The sequence below is a fragment of the Lonchura striata genome, chromosome 8 (assembly GCF_050655825.1).
Source record: "Lonchura striata isolate lonStrDom1 chromosome 8, ASM5065582v1, whole genome shotgun sequence".
Classification (NCBI taxonomy): domain Eukaryota; kingdom Metazoa; phylum Chordata; class Aves; order Passeriformes; family Estrildidae; genus Lonchura; species Lonchura striata.
Genome location: NC_140710.1, coordinates 28,240,175 through 28,261,217, shown reverse-complemented (window position 1 = coordinate 28,261,217; position 21,043 = coordinate 28,240,175). Strand labels below are relative to the sequence as shown.

General features: G+C 43.4%; 1 protein-coding gene and 1 non-coding gene across 4 annotated transcripts in view; both read left to right on the top strand.

Annotated features, from left to right (window-relative positions):
• The window catches only part of COP1 (COP1 E3 ubiquitin ligase), a 124,745-nt gene extending 104,402 nt beyond the window's left edge, over positions 1-20,343 (top strand). For all 3 annotated transcript variants that reach the window (XM_077785294.2, XM_085586660.1, XM_021545970.4), the window contains 2 exons: positions 17,345-17,389; positions 19,254-20,343. In XM_077785294.2, coding sequence (XP_077641420.1) covers positions 17,345-17,389; positions 19,254-19,271 — 63 coding nt within the window. In that variant the 3' untranslated portion in view covers positions 19,272-20,343. The remainder of the gene's footprint in view (positions 1-17,344; positions 17,390-19,253) is intronic.
• Positions 3,007-3,141, top strand: LOC116183934 (small Cajal body-specific RNA 3). The gene has a single exon (XR_004148645.2).
• Positions 20,344-21,043: the final 700 nt, after the last annotated feature.

Genomic DNA, 21,043 nt, shown 5'->3' with positions numbered 1-21,043 from the left:
GCTAGCAGGAGTAATAAAAAAAAGAGAGAAAAATCACATGAAAGTGAAATACAAATGTCCTTATTTAATACAAAAGGATTCAGTTCGCTGTTGGCTTTCTGTTTTTCCCAGGTTCACGCTTTCCTTGACAATGCAACAGAAGAAATTAAAAGTGTTGGGAAATTGGAAGTAGAACAGAATTTAGCAACTTTTCTTCTGCTGTTATAGCAGGTAGCAGCCAGCATTGGGAGCTTGGGCATTTTCTTTATTTCAGAACTCAAGAAAATATATATATTTAGCTGTCCGAAAGTAAGCAAAGGCTCTGAAGTTTAAGTAGAATACTGCTTTGGAGGTTCCTTTCAGATAAATGTTTGCTGGTTGTACTGTTACAGGTGAAGGGATGCAATTTGACCACAGCTCTCCCAGCAGATCCTTGAGTGTGAACTCAGACCCTTTCTGTGCCTCCTGGCCACCCTCTGCATCCACCTCTCCTCTTCTGTCATAATTCCCTTTGGTTTTCCCTCAACAGCAGAGATGCCTGAGCATGGCAGCAGGGACAAGGACAGTTTCCTGTTAAGCCTACCAGTAAATTTTTGGATTTTGATATTCATTGTGAACCTATGAATTGCCCATTCTGGAGTGAGATGGGGAGTTAAGAAAACTCTTTATCGTACAGGTTTTTGAAGTTTCTGCTGTTTTCCTTTGCAAAGAGATTTGAAGTAGGTTTATAATGTATTTTCAGTCAGGCTGGGGCTTCTGTATTGATTCCAGGTAACACATGAATGTGAAATTTGAGCCCACCTCATCACATATCAAAGTTAATGATGTAATGAAATTACCCCAAATGTCAGTGTCTCTGTCTCTCCTTACCCCACAAACACGTACTGTGTATGTGCTGTGTGTGTGTGTCTTTGTTTATTTTAGAGGCCATTTCATGATGCAGTCCTGTATCTCTTCTTGGATGGTTTAGGTAGGGCAGGACATGATCATGAGCTCCTTGTGGCAGCTTTTTACTGATGTTCATACCACTACATGCAAGTTTGCTGGGATAAAAAATAGGATGTGAAGTCCTGAAGAGGGCAGTAATTTTTATTTTCTTATATCCCCTGTATTTTGTTTTACATTTCTCACCATCTCTGCTCTGAAACATTTTAAGCATCACCAGGCTCAGAGAAAAGCAGAGTATCTACCACGTGCTTCAGCTCTGTGGTGTCTGTTGAGGAATGAGTCAACAGCAGCAACTCTTCAGAAAGAATATCTAAAATCAAGGGAGGATGAAGCAGATGAGCTAAAAAAACCACCAAATGCCAGAAGTGTTTGTCTTCCCCTCACCCTCTGTCAGCAAAGGTGGGGTTTATATTCTAATATTTACGTAGCTGAAGGGTTTTAGAAAATCAGAAGTACTGTGGTGCAACACAAGGGGTTTTGTTCACTCCTGTAATCCCAGTAGGTAATTCTTTTCTTTATATACTTGAGTCTTTTTTTACTTTCTTTTTATTTTCTATTAGTGTCATTGGTAGCTTAATGGATTTCTTGATTGTTGAGCTCTTCTTTTTGATGCAGTATTGTTAGTCTTAGCATGCATTCAAAGTGACAGGGAGCATTAAAAACAGTCATTTCCATTTGAGATATCTAGAGATAATTCTTATAGCCACTGTGTGAAAATAACTTGAATAGTAGCAGAATTATCTATTGTAAGAGAGATGATTTTACTTGTGAATTGGGTTTAAAGATAAAATCTGCCTACTTCCCAAGTCATGGATTTCCTATTCATTGCTCTGTTAAATTTAATCGGGAGAAAGACTTAATCCAGGACAAAGATGATTGAATTGCTCTTAAACAGTGATGTAGAACATTACCCAAATCTCACTTCAGTCTCACAGTGCTGAGAAATCACAAGCATGAGAGAGTTGCTTGTGAGTACATTATACAAAGAGAGCTGCTTTTTACTCATTTGCTGGCTCATTAGAAAGTGAAAAGCTTTCTGGCTTTTGGAATAAAGTTGTTAGGAGGTGTAGCAGAGAATGGGTTAAATCTGTTCAGTGTATTAGCTAGAAATTACTTTGGTATGCAGTGAAAAGGCTCATGGCTTCGAGTTCTGCCATCAACTGAGCTGCTCCTGACTTTCTGCAGTAGCCAGGATGGATGGATGAAGTTCCTTAATGCAGCTTTGATTCCTCTTTAAGAACCCAGAGGAGGACAACTCCAGCACTGGGCAGCGTGTCCAGCAGAGCCACAGCATGATCCCCTTTCTGCTAGCCCCAACAAAAACTTACTTTCAAAAATTTCTGGGTTTTTTAACCCCTTGTATTCTGCCAGGAAGTGTGTATACCTATAAGGTCATCCTAAATCTCCAGCTACAGTCTGGAACAGAGTTATGATATCAACTGGATTTTGCTCTTGGAGGAGAGAGCATGGTGGGGAAGCAGCTAACTAAAGGATTTCCAGCCTGTGACATGGGAACTGGACAGGCTCTGTGTTCATTTCAGGGCTCTTACCTGAGCTCAGACATTTACTTTAGTAAAGTTTGGGAGCTGGCATTGCTTATTTCAGATTAATATACCTAATTTAAAACAATTTTTAAGAAAAAGGGACATAGTATGGGAGTGGTAAAGCAGCATCTTGCTGTAGGGACCCTGGCAGGCAGCACATTGGCAAACTGTTCCCTGGAGTTAAGAAGTGTATTCAAGGCCAAGAAATTTAGGGAATTATTAATGGCAGTGCAGCTCCAGGCCTTGCTGTGGCTGGCTATCACTGAGTTAATAAGAAAGGCACTGTCAGTGCCACATGTGCACAGTGAGTGTGCCTCATGCAGCATCTCTTTCTTCTGGTTAGAATGATTTTGACCTTCTGAGTTAAACTCTTCCACTTAATGATATTTTCATATTATGTGAATCCTCTCTTCTTTGGCTTATTTGCATGCCTTACATCATGTTTCATTTAGGATTTGATACGGTCAGGAACCCAGGATAAAAGGCAGTGTATAAAAGGCTGGTGTAATCATGAAATTTTCTAGGACTGGAAGCTGCTGGGACCAGTTGGGACCGGTCATGGGCAAAATAAATATTTTTTGTCCACTATTGCAGTCTTCCTAGAGCAAACTGGAGGTCTCTGTCTGCTTTAGGACAGCCAGCTAAATCAGATCGTTCCCCTCCTTACACATGTGTTATCCTGCAATGTGAGAGCTCCTGCAGCATCCTTGGCTGCAATGTCCCACCATGTGGGGACAACCCTTGGGCAGGATTTTGTTTGCAGCATCCACAACTAAGTATAATTGCCAAGTGTTAAATCCAACTCAGTAGCTTAGAGCAAGACTCTATCATAACCAGAATTATTTTATCATAATTATTGTTATAATAATTATTGGGCTTTGTTTTTTATTAAAATGCTCTTTTTTAAAAGTTCTTGTTAGGTTTAGCAAACTGGCTGTAGAGGTGACTGCATTCTGGTTGGAGGGATGTGCATGAGTGGAGCAGGCTGCATGTCCTAAGGTTTTCTCTCCCCTCTCCATTCTTGCTGCTTTAAGAAACAATCATTTGCTTTAAAGTCAGGTTTGCAGCTTTGATTGAAAATGACTCTGCAAAACCCCATCAGAACTCTGCATGCCACAGAGTCACTTAAAAAGAAAAAATTCTAGAAGGCACCTTGAAATGTATGAACTCCCTGGGATGCCAAGGGCCATCATCTGTGGTTTGCTGCTGTCCACAGGTAGGACCTAGTAAATCTTTGTCTGCCCAAAGAGCCCAGGAAAAAAAGGAAAGAAAGGATGGAATTGTGCTGTCTGAGGTTTGGGAATGATTATTAAGTGCTGGCCCACTGCCTGACAGCTGTCATGGGCTTGCAGAAGTGAGACAGATCTGGGAGAGGCAGTGCAATTGTATAGCTGGGAAGTTGGGGTTTTAATTGCTAATTAAAGTTACCATTTGCATTTGGGGTTTTTCTTTTTAAAGGACAACATCATATTCCACAAGAAACTGCAAGCGCTGTGTATTTATAGCACAACCAAACTGGCAACTGGCTCTTGCTGCTTTGCTGGTACACCTGTATTTTACCTACTGCCTACTTTTGCTTTCCCATCTGTATTTTTTATGACTTCTGTCCTGACAGCCCTTGTTCTCCTAGTCCTTGACTCCCCTCCCGTGCAGACATATGATCCCGTAACGTTTTCCTTTTTGTCTTTATAAACAATAGGCAAGCAGTCTGATAGCACAAGTCCAAAGTCAAGGGAGCTTTGCAGATTCAACTTGACAGCTCCTCTCTGAATTATTTAAAAGCCATAAACAAAAGAAAGCCTGTCTTACAGCTTCAGGTGGCTTCTCTTATAGTACTGTGGAGAATGCCTGCTAGGTGAATTCAGCTAATTTTGCCCATTTAAATCTATGGGATTTAGTGAAATAGCAAATGCAATTAAAATGCAGGGGCTGCCTCCTGGTATTCCTTAGGGGAGGGCAAGTTGCAGGGAGTGAATGAGCAAGTTGAGCAGAGGGAAAGTTGGAAGGTGAATGAAAGAATAGAGAATTTCTTTCTAGTATGAATTTTGTGTTGAGTTTGGATATTTTTTTCCCTTTCACAATCAATGAACTTGTCTTAAGACATCTTGTATTTGCTGCTGACTTTAATCTCAGTCCTTGGTGGATTTCCTTGTTTGTTCTTTTTGCATCCTTTGTTTTCAAATCTAAAATGCTTTTCTGCACCTGAATGACCCAGTGATTTCTGACTTCTTGGGTGTATTTTAGTTGCTGGTTTCACTCATGCTTCTGGATTCAGAAGTGTTTTAGATGGCTGAAGTTAGGGAAGCGGGCAGAAGGCACAATTAAGTCCTCCAGATGATGCAAAGTTCATTATAATTTTTTTAATAGTTCATTCTGCAGAATGAAATAGGGAAGATACCATGCTTTGCATTTATTGTATTAAAGCTATAAAACTGTACTCTCATCATTCTTAATGCCTAAGGCATAGGTGTCTTCTCACTCCCTTCTCCCCTCAGATAAATACAATGGGGAAAGCATCAGGAGTAAGATGTTGAAAGCAACTTCATGTGTGTCATCTGTACTCTGCATGGTTTTGTTTAATGAAGTTCTTCACTTTTTATGTACTGTCAGACCTTATTAAAATGCAATTTACTGTGCTGTCTTTATCAATACCATACAATATTGTCATGGAAGCTGATAGTTTGCATTGTGGCTTTACTTTGAAAACTGACCTGCAAAAATGGCTTTGAAATATCTTCTTTTAGAGATTCCAGCATCTTTCACTGTACAAAGCAAAGATACCTGTCTTCCAAACAGCTTTGCAGGCATGACCTAGCCACAGCTAAGGTCAGCTCCCTCTTCCATACAATTATAATACATTTACAGAGCCCTCACTGGCTGTGAGCCAAGGTAGCCTTAAACCCTCTTGGCCACAGGTGTGTAAGGGATGGTTCTGCTGGCTGGGGAAGATACTCTGCTCTGCTGCCTCATCCTTGCCTGTACTGTGGGAACAGAAGACAGGAAATGCTTTTAATACAAACTCTATGACTTGAATTCATGAAGGGAGAAGATTCAAGTATAACTGGTATTTTAGCTGCTCAAGAGAGAACTTGTGCATGTGACATGAGGTGCATGCCATCAGAACCTGCCTGCAGGTCTTAGGCTCTGGCCATTTTTCTTTGCCATTCTCAAGTTTATCAACATCCCTTCTTCATATTCCTGTGTGTCCTGGCTAGTGAAAACATGTGCCCACTGCACTCAGGGCAGTGTTGGCACAGTATCTTGAGGAGACAGTGTCCTATTTCCCAAGCCTAGGGAAGGCCACGTGCTCTGGTACAGCTTGCCCAGCCCTGTCTGCATTGCAGGAGGCTTCAGGTACGTAGGGCTGCTCTTGATCCTTTTATAGCATTAGCTGAAGTGGATGATTGAGAGCAGCAGACTGTGAATTCTATCAAGATTAATGGAAATTTTTGTTTTACCTTAATTAAACTTTCATTCCTCAAATCAAAGTCCTTTTTCCCAAATCAGCATATGTTATAAATAGCATTAGTATAGGTATAATTTCATAAAGCGTCTCTGTGTGCTAATGTTAATGTTTGTGCCTTGAGTTTTCTCCACAAGAAACCATTTATTATTTCTTTTATCTCACCAGGTTCTGGTGAGGTCACTTCCATGACACGTGTGTTGCATAGAAAAGTAAAGGAAAAAATTTATAAATATATCTTTTTATATAAATAGTGGTTTATGCAGCTACAAGCTGGGCCACCTTGCAGGTATCCTTCTCCTGTCCTTACCACCAAGCAGCCTGCAGCCCTTTGGGTGGAAGCAGCCTTCAGCATGAGATATTTTTATTTTCCTGGTGTGTTTCTTCCTATTGCTGTAGCCCCACAGATCTGTAATACCCCATACTCCCTGCCTGCAGCCTCAGCTTTAACAAATGCTGTTGTTCCCTGTCTCAAACAGCACCCTCAGTGCTGACACTTGGAACTGTGACTCCATTCCTGTGGCTATTAAATATATTGTTCTTGGCCTAAAGAGAAATGAAGACTTTGATTTCCATGGCTGCCAGACTTCTGGCCCATCCACTAACACAATTAGAAAGCTTGCAGATGCAGTGAAACCATCATCCTTCTTTTCCAGCTGGCATAAGCTAGACATTTAGAAGAGTTAATGTGTTTATTGAGCACTCAAGTCCCCCTGCAACATTATTTTGAGACCCACTAATGCAATGGTCAGGATTTAAATGCATGTCCAGAACTTTTGAAGTTGGTTGGGTTAGGATTGTTGTATCAGGATTTGGCTTTGGTTTGGTGGTGGGGTCCCACTTAAAAATGGTTGGGTAAGTTTAAGGGATATTATTACAGATAAAGCATAGAAACTAAAAATGTCAGAATTCAGGCTGGCTCTTTTTTGATTATCTATGTCAGATCAGTCTTGGAAGTGGAGGCATTTTTCATTAGAATGGGGCAAAGAAGCTACAACCTGCGGGAGATTTAATTTACTAGGTGGGTTTGTGTGGCAGGGTTTTGGTAGTGGGAGGATTGAAAGGGTGGCTTCTGTGAGACCTTTCCCAAAGTTTCCCCCCTGTCCAACACAGCCAGTGCCAGCCAGCTCCAAGATGGACCCAGAGCTGCCAAAGCTGAGCCCATCAGCAATGCTGGTAGCCCCTCTGGGATAATGTACTTAAGATGGGTTGAGTAGGTGAGAAACAATTCTGCTGCAGGCCCAAAGCTCAGTGAGGAAGGAGGGAGGACACAGTGCTCCAGAGACAAGAGAATTCCCTGCAGCCTTTGAGGCAGCTGTTCCCCTGCAGCCATGGAGTCCACAGAGAGCAGAGATGCACCTGCAGCCCATGGAGAACTCTGTGCCAGTGCAGGTGGATGCCCAAAAGGAGGATGTGACCCTGTGGGAAGCTCCCAGTGGAGCAGGTTCCCAGCAGGACCTGTGGACATGTGGAGAGAGGTGCCCACACTCTAGAGCAGGTTTCCTGGCAGGATTTGTGACCACACAGGGACTGCCACTGGAGCAGCTCATGAAGAGCATTGAAGCTGTTTGTGAACTGTGTCTAGTGGGAGAGACCCCATGCTGGAGCAGGGGAAGAGCTTGGGGACTCTTCCCCTTGAGAAGTGAAGGAATGGCAGAGACAATATGTGATGAGTTGATTGTGGCTCTAGTTCCTTGTCCCTTTCTGTCCTTGAGGGGAAAATGATAGAAAAAAATCAGGAGTGAAGCTGAGCCTGGGAAGAAGGGAGGGGTGGGAAGGTGTTTTTAAGATTTTCTTTTATTTCCCATTATCCTACTCTGATTTGATTAGTAATAAATCAGATTTTCCCCAAGTTGAGCCTGTTTTGCCTGTGATGGTAATTGGAGAAGTGACCTCTGCCTGTCCTCATCTCGAGTCTAAGCCCATTGTCTCCTATGTCCAGCTGAGGGAGGGGAGTGACAGACTGGCTTTGGTGGGCACCTGGCTTCCAGCCTGCTCACCCCACCATACTGGTGTTGCCCAGCCAGCTTGGATGCCCCAGATTGTTGACAGCCAACCATATAAAATGAACAGTAGCAGAGTACGTATCCATTATCAGTTTTAAATAAATTGATTTTGTGAGTTTCTGCCAAAGTGTCTCCCTTTTGCTGACCCAGCCAGCCTGGCTCAGCTTGGCTCCCTTCCTCATTCCTGAAATCACCTGTGATTAACCCATCTTCCTGTATTGATTGCACCATCTCTGGTTGGGATGCATGAATTGCTCTTCCACTTTTGCCTTGAGGGGATGGTGTCATGTGAGAGGTTTAGGAAGTTTTTTTTTTTCCCAGCCTGTCCCACTGGCAGTGGCCAGTACGTATTCCCACCAGTTACACAGCTGCAAAACCTCTGTCTCCAGAGGTTAGCTTGGGTCATTGAGGAATTCCTGCTTGGAATTCCTGATGACCAGGGCATGGGAGCCTGGTATGAAATTCCCCATGGGCTGGTTGAGCTGTTGAAGCACCTGGAGCTACCAGACACTGACGTGCACCTGGGACCTGAGAGCAGCAGGTCAGTGTCCAGCATCCCCTGAGGTCAGGTGTGTGTGGGTGTGAACTGTGATGTGGGAAGGTCACAAGGTGTCCTTCAGAATCCCCAGCTGGGGATGATGGAGGATCCAGTGTGTTCAGGCTCACCTGGCTGGCTGTCACAATTTAGGGCTGGTTTTCAGCATGCTGGATTGAAGTGGTTTGTGCCTCAAGTGGTTTTGGGAGAGGAATGCAACTGGAATGGATTTCCCATCAGCAAATAAGCAAATACTGCAGTTCCAACAGGAGTTCTTGTGAAGAGAGTTAAACCTCAGTTTAACCTTCATCCTTGCCCTTTATGTTCAACACCTCATTGGGAACATCTGGATTAACCTTGGGTAAATCCAAGTGTGTTGCCTCAATTTCCCCACATGTAGGATAATACTTCACTACCTCACCAGGGCATTTATTATGCTTAATTAATGTTGTAATGTGTCTTTGGTTCCTCTGAGAAAATGTGTGGTGCAAATGCAAAGTTGTTTTTACTGATTGGTTTGTTAATTAAATGTGCACATATAAATGATTTATTGGCATTAAAGAACTAAGACTTAATAATTTAAAATATTAACATCAAGGTGGTAGAATCAATTTTAAGCCTGTTACCATTCAGCTATTTAGAGACTGAAACAAATGGCACTGGGAAAGGAAAGGAAACCGTGCTGCAAGCAGGATTTTCAAAGGTGAATTCACTAGAGGAGGAAGAGGAGATGGAAAGATGTATTTAGTACTGTGGAAGAGGCAGTTGAAACCAACAACAGAGTGCTGAAAGTAAGGTTTTGAACAGAAATGCCATGCCAGGGACAATGATCTGACAAATACAAAAGCCCTGAAGAATACAGGACAGATGGTCTTGGAAAGATCTGAGTGTTCTTGCACAAGTAAGGGAATTGCTGATTCAAGCATGAAGATGATTTGAAAGAGGGAGCTGAGGAGTGTTAGGTGCAGTTGAGGAGGAAAAGAAATCACTGACTTGGAAGAAGAATAGAGAAGATAAGAGAGGTGGGAGAGGCACACCATGAGTTTGAAAAAGGCACAACAAAACCATCTGAACATGAAGCAGGGCTTTAGCAGATTGAAGATTGCCTTTCACAGTAAGGGCAAGGGGAGTGTGCTGTAAATTAAAGAGGACCAAGCAGCTGGGATAGAATCATAGAATATCATGAGTTGGAAGGGACCCACAAGAATCATGAAGTCTAACTCCTAGCCCTGTACAGGACACCCTGACAATCCCACCATACACCTCAAAGTGTTGTCCAGACACACCCTGAGCTCTGTCAGGCGTGGTGCTGTGACAGCTTCCCTGGGGAGCCTGTTCCAGAGCCCAGCCATCTTCTGGGGAGAGAACCTTTCTGTCTTGAGTTTCTCTACATCCCTTCTTTCCTAGTGCAGCAGCTGGGAGATGTGGTCCTTGCTGTGCTTTGGGACTGGGCTGCGTAGCTCTGGTGTTTGTGGGGTGGATTGCTTGTGGTTTGTCTTATCTAATTCAGGGTAGCTTGAACAGAAAAGGCTTTTCACATTCTACTGATTTCTGTTTACAGCTCTGATCCCTGATGGTTTGCAACTGGTCTGCACAAAATCAAAATCTAAAAGTACCAGATTTAGATTATATGTCTGAATACTCTCATGCAGATTGGTGGCTGTTTTCTCCAGATTGTGTATTTTGTTTCTGATGCAAATTTGGAAGGGAGACATATGTAATAGCAATATTAATGATAACACCCTGGGGCTTGGTTTTGCCCCACAGTGCACTGATGGGCAGGGCAGCCTGACCTTGGCTAGGGAGAGATTAAATACATCACCTCCAGCATGATGTAATGACTGACTGCAACAAACAATAGAAGGGAAAGGGGGGAGACATTGGCAGTAGGAATGCAGGTCTTAAACTGTGCAGTTGTCAAGTGATGTATGGCATTGCATTGCCAAATGAATATTTGGGAGTTTTAAGTCTTAAAAGAATTGATGCTAAAAGCTGTCTTCACTAAGCTAAGGCTTGTCATTTCCTGTGGTTTTGCAATATTGATATTAATGTTGTTGCATGTGTATGTATATGTTTTTTGAATCTTTATTGTAAGCTGTATTTATATACACCTGCCACTTCCTTCAAGGTCTTGGCCATATTGTTTATGTGGAGCATCTGATATCTCAGGATTTATGACTATAGGAACAAGTAACTTTAGACACCCTGTCACAGATAAATGGGCAGTGGAACTCAATATTCCTACACAGAGAGGAGGGAAAGACTTGTGCTTTGGGGGTGCAGGGTTAACACCAGAATAATTTGGTTTTAACTTATGTCTCCCTACCTTTCCTGATGGGGGAGTGTGCAGCAGCTGTTAGAGCTGTGTATCTTGCTTTGCCGTAGATGCAGAATAATAAGTGTCTAATGAGATTTTCTCATTTTGCATTCTAAATAAATTAGATGCTCATCTATGCCAGTTTTATTCTAGAATGACTAAATTGCAGAGGCAGTTGCCTGTAATATATCAGCAGTACCTGGGTTGGGCTTTGCTGTCTGGCTCTCCTGCTTTTGCAGAGCTTTCTTTGCCTTCTCCCCATCAATGTCATTGGCCTCCATTTCCATCTTGAATTCAGAAGAGGCCATAGAAACAAGGAGATTGGTGGCTGTGTACAGCACTGGAGATGTGTGTACTTCTGTTTTCTTCTAATTCTGTCTTCAGTTGCCGTGTTGATACTGTTTTTTGAGAGTTACCTGCAGAAATAAAAAAGGCAAATTAAGAAAAAAGGGTTTCTCACTTGGCTGAGAGATAGCTTACTGCTTATTTGAGTGTGTCATTGGAGCAAGCCTTGCTGCTCTCCTCAGGGCACCCATGAGCTGTGAATACAGACCTGGATATGTATGATAACAAATAAGCTTCCAGTTTTACACAGCATCTTCTTCTGCTGCATTTGATCTGAATAGAAGTAGAAAAACGCATTGTAAAATCCAAAAATGAGAAGGCTATTTCAGGGAGTAGGAAAAAGGGCTGTAGTCATGTGTATTGAGTTGCAGCTAGAAATACCAGATGTGGAAGTGTCAGAAAACTTGATAAAGGCATCCCAGGTATAGAGATTAAAGTCTGAAAATGCTGAAAAACAAGGGAAGGGATTCAAGGAGATGCTGAATTTCTACCTGGGCAGATTTCCTAGTGAGATGTACTTCATCTGATGTGGAAGCTACAAACTTTGCAGGATGTAGGATGATGAAAACACTAATTTGTTTGAAAACTTTTTTTCTAAAAAGCTTTACAGTGTGCCCATGAATTCTGACATAAGAAGAAACTATATATGTGTACATGATCATAGACAAGTCTTTCTACAGAAAGTGAGTCAAAGGAATGGCATAATCTTTAAATCTGTGGCTTAATATTTTAGGAAATATCCTTGTTATGCTGGGTGGGTATAATTGTGTAGCATGTGTGAACTTGAAAAGCCAAACAATTGTGTATTTGCAGCTGGATCTAGAAAGAAGCACAGACAACATCTTTTTCAGATGGATTGAGTTTTCTCTTTTTTTCTGGGGCCCAGATAAGCCTAAAGAGACTTTACCTCTCTGTGTACAAAGGAATTACCTTCAGAATTAGATAAAAATACAGTTTCTAAGGATTAAAACACACAGTTTAGGTGTGCACATTCTGTTGCAGGTTTAATACCTAAAGAGTTGGGTGTTGCTGCTCCTGAAATATTTTGGTACAACATCTTTCATATGTTAGACCTTGTTCTGTAAAGAAGCACTTGGTGTAAAGTAATTAATTTCTGCTTGAGCCTGGTGTTCACAGTATAGATAATAGATATTCCTTTAAATTTGCTCAGAAGGGATTCATGTTAGGCATAGGAAGTAAATTCTGGTTTACAGGGAGATAAGGGGTTGTCCACCACCTCAACCAACCCACTGTGCACCTTTCATTGTATCACAAGAATAGGGAAAAACCCCAACATTTAGCATGCAGCACATTGTCCTGCTGGGAAGGGTTCTAATCTAGCAGTTCAGCTTTTCAAAACCTTGATTTTTGCACACTGGACATTAATTGTGTTTCCTTGCTTAGAATTTGTTATTTTCTTTCAAAAACAAAAAGCTGACTTGTGCCATACAGCAAGGAAATAACCAGGGCTCAGGGGTATTAGAGTGAAAAGCCATTAGAATCTGCTAATTACAAGATGAAGAGCAGTCAAGCAGTGGTGGTCTATTGGGGAGCCACTTTTGCACATTTATATGTGTGGAAAGACTTTGTATGTGACATTGATGGGAAAAGTTTTGGTGAAATATGTCTTGCAGATAGTCTGCAGCTCAGTCCTAAAAGCCAACACTAGAATAATAGTTGCCACCTTCAGTAAGGAAGGAGTAAATTTACTTAAATGATGGTGTTTCTATACAAACAGCACTAGATTTAGTTCAACTATATACTTTTATTCTACCTGTCAATAACAGAAGACAATTGAGTGCAAGCTTTGTCACCGAAGTGATTTTCCCACTGATTCAACAGCTTTGCTTAATTAGGCTCCAACTCCTTGGAATAAGTGTTGAAAAAACAGCCATTTGTTAGCCAAAACATCTGCTGGGGAGGGAAGGTGAGAAGTTGTTAATTTAAAATAAGATCTTTTTAAGAACCCTAACTCTGAATCCATAGAACAAACCTAGCTGAAAATCCAGGAAACTCATGCTTACCTGAGTGATGGCTGTGCTGGAAGTTTAAAGTGAATCTCCTTTATTTGTGCAAAAAAGAGGGATAACAAAAAAGTGCAACCATTATGCCTGTAATTATTTATAATATGGTGAAAGACACAAAAATTATTTCCAGTCCTTCATGTGAAAATGTGCACATATAACTTGGAAACACATCCATCCTAAGGAATGATCTCTTCAGCTTTTCACTTCAGCGTGGGCTTCTGATCTCCACTTCAGGAATTGATATGTGTGGGATAGCAAGGGAGGAATAGTCTCAGAAAGGATTGTATTCAAGGGAAAAATATCTGTTAGTGATTTGTGCTTATCTTGCCCTTCTCTGAGCCCTTTTGGGACAGGTTTGATGTCAGCAGAGGAAGACTAAAATGCTCAGCTATGATTTTGCATGAGCCCACTGGTGAGAGGGATGTGTAGCTCCTGCAGCTGCAGTGAGGCATCTTTATTGGTGAGGGGGGATAGCAGAGAGGAGCCCTGCAGGTACTGGGAGGGTGGAGAGTCTGTCCAGAGCTTTTCCTTGTTCCCTGGAGTTGAGCCCACTTGGGTATCACACAAGGAGATGTGTCTGGTTTCTCAGTTGTCCATCTGGGATCACATTCATTGAGGTATCCTCTCCTCCCAGCGGTGTTTTCTTACACAAAGATGTAAAGGAGTGGAAGAGCTCCAACCTCAGCTGTCATTGACTCCCTGTTGCACTGGAACAGCTCTGACAACTCTGGAGTTGTTCAGCTGAGTTTCTTCAAAGCTCACAAAGCATCCAGAGCATTTCTGATTGTCTTAATGTTGACTACTCTTGCATGAATACCAGCAGTCAGCCAGACTTTAATTCTCCTCTGTTCCTTTCCTGTACAAATTGCTTCCCCAGGGCCATCCAAAATAGGGTTCATCTTGGAGGGAAGGAAATCAGTGTGCTTCAAAACCCAGCTGTCACCAGGTGAATAATTCCTTTGAATGATGAATTTAACAAGTATCTCATATACTCTGGAAGGTCCTAAACTTGATTTTGTTTCTCATTGTCATCAAGAATATGCTGCAAAAATTCCTCCTTTTTTTGTGCAAACAGCGAAAGTCCCTTCAAATCCCATGGGTGAATGCTCTAAAGTGCCTGTGGGTCCAGCAGTCACATTCAGACTGGAGAGAGAGATGTGTCAGGTTCAGGACAGAGGAGCTCCTGTTAGGTCTGTCTTTGCACTCAAGACCAAATTACAGCTTTATTTTACATAATGGATATCTCCTTGTGGATATGTATCCAGCCTGTGCAATAACAGAGATTCCTGGTGGAGTCAAGTCCTTCCCATGTCAAGGAGCTACCCTTCAGATTTCCCATGATACCATCTCTGCAGTCCTAAAGAAAAGCAGGCAGGTGCAGAAAGCTTTTCATAGGTCTTAGCACAGAATTCAACCCTGGAGCATGTTAGAGCAGCTCTGGAACTGCACCCTATATTACCTTGAGTCCTGACATGCACCTATGTTTGCCAATTAAATTTTTTAATTCATATATAACACTAAAAGACAACGAGATGCGTAATTTTGACATCCCCGGAGTTTTTTTCTATTGCATTAAGAGGACCAAGATCTAAAGGTTGAGATTAGCAGCCACACAGAACAAAATGCTGCTGTTTGCCAGGCAGTAAACCCTAATCTCTCAATCTGTGCTATGGTTGTTCATTTTTCTTCTTCAGTCTTGTTCAAGCAAAGGCAGCTTGTTCCTTCTGCCTCTCCTGGTAAGAGGAGTTGCAAGTGCAAACCACTCATAGGAGAAAATTCATGTGTAGAAGAGTAGTTTTAATAACTGCTTTCTTCAGAGCAGGATTACTCAGTTGGGCTGGGCCTTCCACATTCCCAGTGCCTCTGCTTTGGGAGTTGCTGGCTCCTGCAGGCAGCAGAAATGGAGGGGATGAGTAAAGCCAGTCTTTAAACCTTGCCCTGCACAGAAACACCAGTAGGTTTTTGGTAAAGTAGAACATGCAGCCACAATAGATGGTGAGACCCTGTTTTTCAGTGAGACAGGTAGTAATAGTGGTGTGTTTGGGGAAATAGGTGTTCTGCCAGTTCAGTGGTGTGATGGTGGTTTACTTTTGAGGTCCTGGTGACTCCATTCATACATGTTCTGGCAAAAAGATTGGTTTAATGTGCACACAGCTGCAAACCTGCAGATCTAAACAACTTCATGACTCCTTAAGGTGTTCAACACATTGAGTATATTGACTGTTTTACAGGTTACACAAAAGGAAGTGAATTGTTTCTTTGGAGGATTAAAACCAAGTTACTTAGCTGTGTTCCTGGAGAAGCAGTGCTAGAGTGCCTTAACAAGCAAGTCACTGTTTGTTCAGTGACAGATTTGGTGCTAATTTTGCTGCTGTCTGCTTCTGTTTGCATCTCATGGTTGTGGATGAAAGCAGCAGAGCAGTGATCAGCTCAGACCCTGCTGAAAAAAAAAACCACCCAGGGGCTTCTGAAGAACAAGGGAGTGAGAGTAAATTACCCTCTGGCATTTTTATTTTATTTAGCAGGTAAAACTGTTCATTGAAACAGAGTTCATTTACAGTGGCACCCCAGCAGACTGCAGCAGCAGGGTGAATTACCAGTCACTCACAGTGCAAACAGGAATCATTCAAACCCCCTGCATCATCTGCACTCACAGAGTTCAGGTCTCCTGCATTGCACAGTAGATTGCTGCTGGTCCCTCTCCCTTGCTTCCAGAATCCTATCAGGCATCCTGGTCCCTGTTTCAGTGCCCAGATAATATTTATATCTGCTTTCTCCCCCCACCCCCACAGTGGGTTTTGATTTTAATGTTGTTAAGCAGAAGCTGAGAGTTCACTGCATTAGATTCTTAACCACCAAATTAAAAGAAATTGCAGTATATTCTTCCTTTGAGGATATACTTTTTTTTTCAGGAGCTTAGACTTGGAGGATCATTAGTGAGATATCAGGAGTTTTAACTAATCCTCTAATGATTGTGCCAGGGTGAACAAATCTATCTGTGTCAATTAGCCCAGTGGTCCACCACAAGGCTATTCTTACCTGATAAATGGATTTTCCCACTGAAAGGGATTTTTCTTCCTTTGCCCCAAATCTTGAGGCTGTGCAAAGTCCTGAACTTCGTGGTGAGGCTGCTTAGGGCTGTGTTGAGCTCCCTTCCCACTCCCTTCAGAGCAGGGCGTGTTCTAGTCACCGAGTTTATTAAAAATGCATGTGTTAAGCAACGGGATAATTACAGCAAGTTTGTGTGGGGATGGATAGCAGCAACGAGAGAAATTTAAAAATGTGTCTCAGAAAAGATATCAACTGTCTTGAGAGAAAACAGTTCTCTGCGGGCGGCTCGGCAGCGCGCTGCCTCTGCTGCACGAGGAGGCTGCAGGACACCCGGCTGGGAGCACTGCTTCCCCCCACATCTCTGGGGCTCCTGCCAGCACCCCAGTGCCTGTGTGTGGATTTCCTTCTGGATATTGGATAGGATTTTGGCTGGGGAGTGTGCATCTGTGCTAGCTGGTCACGTGAGGAATGCAGTCTGGGGAGAAGATGCTCTCTGTCTCCAGCTTTTGCCTGGGGGTTGCCTGACTGATGCAGCAGACCATTAATTTGCAGTCAACCAGGATATCTCCAAATGCAACTCCATCAATTGGCAGGAGGTAAATAGATGCTGCCTCTCTGCTTAAGGCAGGGCTGGAGCCTACTCTGTTTATCTTCCCTTTCAAACTGGGTGCATCTGCTGTTGCTCTCTAAGCTCTTCTCTTTGTTTTACTCCTCTGGAGCCACTTGGCCTCAGAGCTGGAGGGGTTTTGTAAGGATGATTAGTTGCTTTAGTTAGGGCGCTGGAGATCTTTGTCCGTGGGCTGCCAAAAGATGAAATAACTATTATTTTTATTAGTCCACCTCACAGGGAGGCTGCAAGAATTAATTCATGTTTGTAAATTGCTTTGGAGATTTAAAGCTCTGTACAAGCACTAAGGATTATTGCTTTCTAATTCTTCAAGGCAGTATAACTTATAAAGACCTCTAGCCTTGAAAGCATCTCGGATATAGGAAGAGTTAAATCCCTTTGGAATTAGATATACTTCTGATGTGTAAGATAAAAATAACTTCTTCATCCAAAAAAAAAAAAGGCGGGGGGGTGGAGAAAGCAATGGCAGGTTCTGATAGTGCCTCTTTTTTTTTTTCCCAGGAGTCCAACGTGCTTATTGCTGCTAACAGTCAGGGTACAATTAAGGTAAGTTATTTTACACATCTTGCCTTTAAACACTTGAATGTGTTGATAGTGAAGAGCAAGGTCAGAGACACTGAACAGCCAGGAGGAACCATTAGAGGAGGTCATCTTGGCTGTGGAAGTTTGCAATTTAAATGATGTATTTGCCTCTGGCACACAGTGGAGTGAGCAGGCAGCGCCCCAGCAGTGAAACCAGTGGCAGTGAGGTGTGCAGGGTTGCTGGTGGCCATCCAGCACCCACTGCTGCTCCCTGGGGTCCTGGCACAAGCACCTCCCCAGGCTGGTTCTGCAGCAGAGGCTGAGTGTTGAATGACCAGCGTTAGCCCAGGCCTGTGCTCTGGCTGCTGCAGAGGCAGCAGGGCTGAAAGCTGAGCTCCTGGTGTGCAGCTGGCTGGAGCAGCACTGCAATGAGCAGGGATGCTCCCTGTCTTTGCTGACTCTGGTGCTCACACGGGTGGTAACAGACAGCAGCTGCCAGCACGGGCTTTTGTGAAAGCATCAGCCTTCCCTGTGTACAGTACCAGGTTTTCAGATCTTTAATTAAGTCTTCCAGAGTGTCTGTTCAATGTATTTCTGTCTGTGGAATGTCAAGTGATACGGAGAAGACTGTCCTTCTTCACGTGTCTGTCAGCAAAGCCAAACCAGCACCCAAGGCAGTACCAAACAACCCAAACCTGGAATTTTATCCCACATTCTGCACAGCAGCACTGACCTCCACCATGCTGTTAGGTTTGGTGCTTAATGCCCTAAGCTTGTAGCCCAGACCCCTGGCAGCATTCTGGAGCTGCTGGTAAAGTGCTTGCTGTCTGCAGTTTTACACTGCATTGTCACTGTCATGAGGCTGACATCTTGATTGTCCCTCGCATCCCTGTGGCAATAGTAATTTTTTGGAGCCATATCAGAGCTGCTGGTCTGAACCACTCTGGAAAAATCACTAAAAATGCAAGAATGGTGAGAGAGCTAAGTGGTCTGTGTTTAATTGCATGTCAAGATTTTTTTTCCCCTTTTTTAGACACAAGTGGTTGGGTTACTCCTGCTGTTGCAGCTTGTGAGGCTGTAGCCTCTCATTCATAGGGGAATTATTTATATATCATGTTTTGGAATTGGTTGGTGGTTACTTTGGTCACTTACTCCTAAGGAAGACAGACAAAATGCACAGAAGCTTTTGATATTTTGAAGTGAATCCAGCAGCAAGAGCAGTGATTAGAGAGGAGAGGTTTTGCTCATGCACTTTGCTTGTTAATGAGAGAAGGTAGACAGAGAGAAATGTGCAGCCAGCCAGGGCTGTCAGAACTCTGGTATCTCCATTTGCCTTTGACAGCGTGCAGCAGGAAGGGTGGGATGGTCTGGGAAGGGGCTGGGTGTGCCCAAACACCCCTCTTTGGGGACAGATGCCATACTGGGCATCACCCATGAGCTACAGCTCTAGAGCTTTTCCCAGGGGGAGCCAAGCCAGACTCTGGCAGCCCCACAGGCACTTTCCTGCTGTCTCTAGTCCATGCCTTCAGATGCTGCTGTTCCATCCCAGCCTGGACAAGGGAATCAAGAGCACAGAGGGCTGGGATGACAAAAGCTCTGATCTCTGTTACAAGATTTCCAAGAGCTGTGTGATTGAGATGAGGGGAGATGAGGCATCTGTGGCCGGTTTTGCTTCGTGGCTAATTTATCATCACACAAGCAGACATCAAAATTGGGATGCTTGCCAAGTGCTTTTTCCATCTGTGGGATATTATTGCATGCTGGTGAATAAAGGGTAAGGGGTGGAGATGGAAGGGTCAGTGCTGTCTTAGAGATCTATATGCTGACAGAGGAAATAATGAATGTCACAAATTCCTATTCTAAATGTCTCGTTTTCCTTACTAACCAGGTACTGGAGCTGGTATGAAGGGTTTTCTCTCAAGGCATGAGGTACTTGGTCCTTCTGATATGCTACAGTATTCATCTGGGAACCACAGTGGGACAAGAAACCAAAATCACCTGATGTTCCTCCCCAGAACGATCACGTTTGGGTTTTTTTCCATTTATGGACTTCGTAGGACATTTTGAGACACTGGTAACACCAGTAAACTGTCTGCCATCAACATTAACTCCACAGACTTTGCTGGTGGTGGTATGGTTGTCTAATTTTTATGATAGGAAAACAAATTCTTTTAAATAAAAACAAAAAGGAATAATAAAATTTATTGAGCCACAAGCTAAAGCTGGAAGATTGTCTTGTTGCATAAGAGAACAGAATTACTTGTAAAGGGAGCTTACAGGAGCACACAGGGCTGTCCTCAGTTGCACATCTCCAGTTACTTTCATCTGGACTCTTCTTCATTCCCACTGGAAAAAGAAAGTCTCTAAGCCTTACCTGGACATACAAGCAATTCACTTTGAAATCCCATCATGATATGGTTCTGTTTTTCTTTTGATTTATTAATTATTTTTAGATGCATTATATGTTGAGAAATATCACCAAGGTTGACACCACTGGAGACTGAAGTCCTCTAGTCATCAAGAAGAGAAGGACACCTTCCCTTTCCTCCTCTCCTTAGCCCCTTCCTTGCCCCAGAGGGACAGTTCCAGAGGAGACGATTAAGTTGTCCTCCCGTCCATGTGGGCCACCAGCAGCATGCTGAGATGAGGGGCCTGCAGTTCCTGGGACCTGGACTGGCCTTGCCACGACAGCGTGGGATAAAGATCTGCCTCCCACTGACCTGGCTGTGCTTGACTCTCCCAGCTGGAGGAGGAAGCTCCTAGATCCAGTTACCAAAGCCCTGCACCACTCGTGTGGTCTGGTTGTGTTTGCCCCTCTCTGCACACCACGGCAGCCAAGCATCTTGAATGTTGTAACAAGAGAGAGGATGGAGTTGGTTTGTAACGTGTTTCAGAGCCATGATATAAGTAGCCTTATTTTTAATGGTCATGCATACACTTAACTGTACATATGGAGGGGGAATAAACCATGAAGCTGAGAGTTGTTGTTGCTTTCTTGGCAGATAGCAGAGCAGATAAGAAGGTGCAGCCAGGCTGAACTGTCAGGATTGCTGCCAGAACTAATTAAGCTCCAAAGTGCATTTGGTGGGCGTAGCATCCTTTCCCTGCTGTGGGTGTCACAGGTGCAATGCAGACAGTGATACCTGTGGGAAGTGTTTTGGTTTGCAGACAGAATCCTTTTCCATTCACTCACTGCTGGCCGTGTCTCCTGCACGCCACAGGGGCTGGGATTGATGCAGGGACTTTGCACAGGTCTCCTGTCCTCCACGTGTTAAAAGCCTGACTGATCTTCCCAGGAGGATTGTGTGATCTTCTCACACCCTTTGGGCACAGAGCAGGGAAGAGCAAGGATGCTCTTGAGGATATGAATAAGGAAGCAGGGATGAAGCCTTGTGGCAGAACTGGGGACAGGTCCTGTCCTGGTTCAGTGCTGGTGCATGTTTCTAGGGGGTCATCTTTGCTCCTTCAAAGGTAGAAGGATGTGGGACACACCACCAGTAGCTTCTGGAGAGTCTAGTGCAGTGGAGAGAAAAGTGATGCTCCAAGGGAGACATGGATGCCTGGCTCTCAAATGCTGCATGCTGGTTTTCTTCCATGATTTTTGGTGTGTCAGTGGGGGGGCGAGCGAGGAGAGAAGGAAAGGAGAGAGAAGAGAGCCCAGCAGCTCATGTCCTGCCC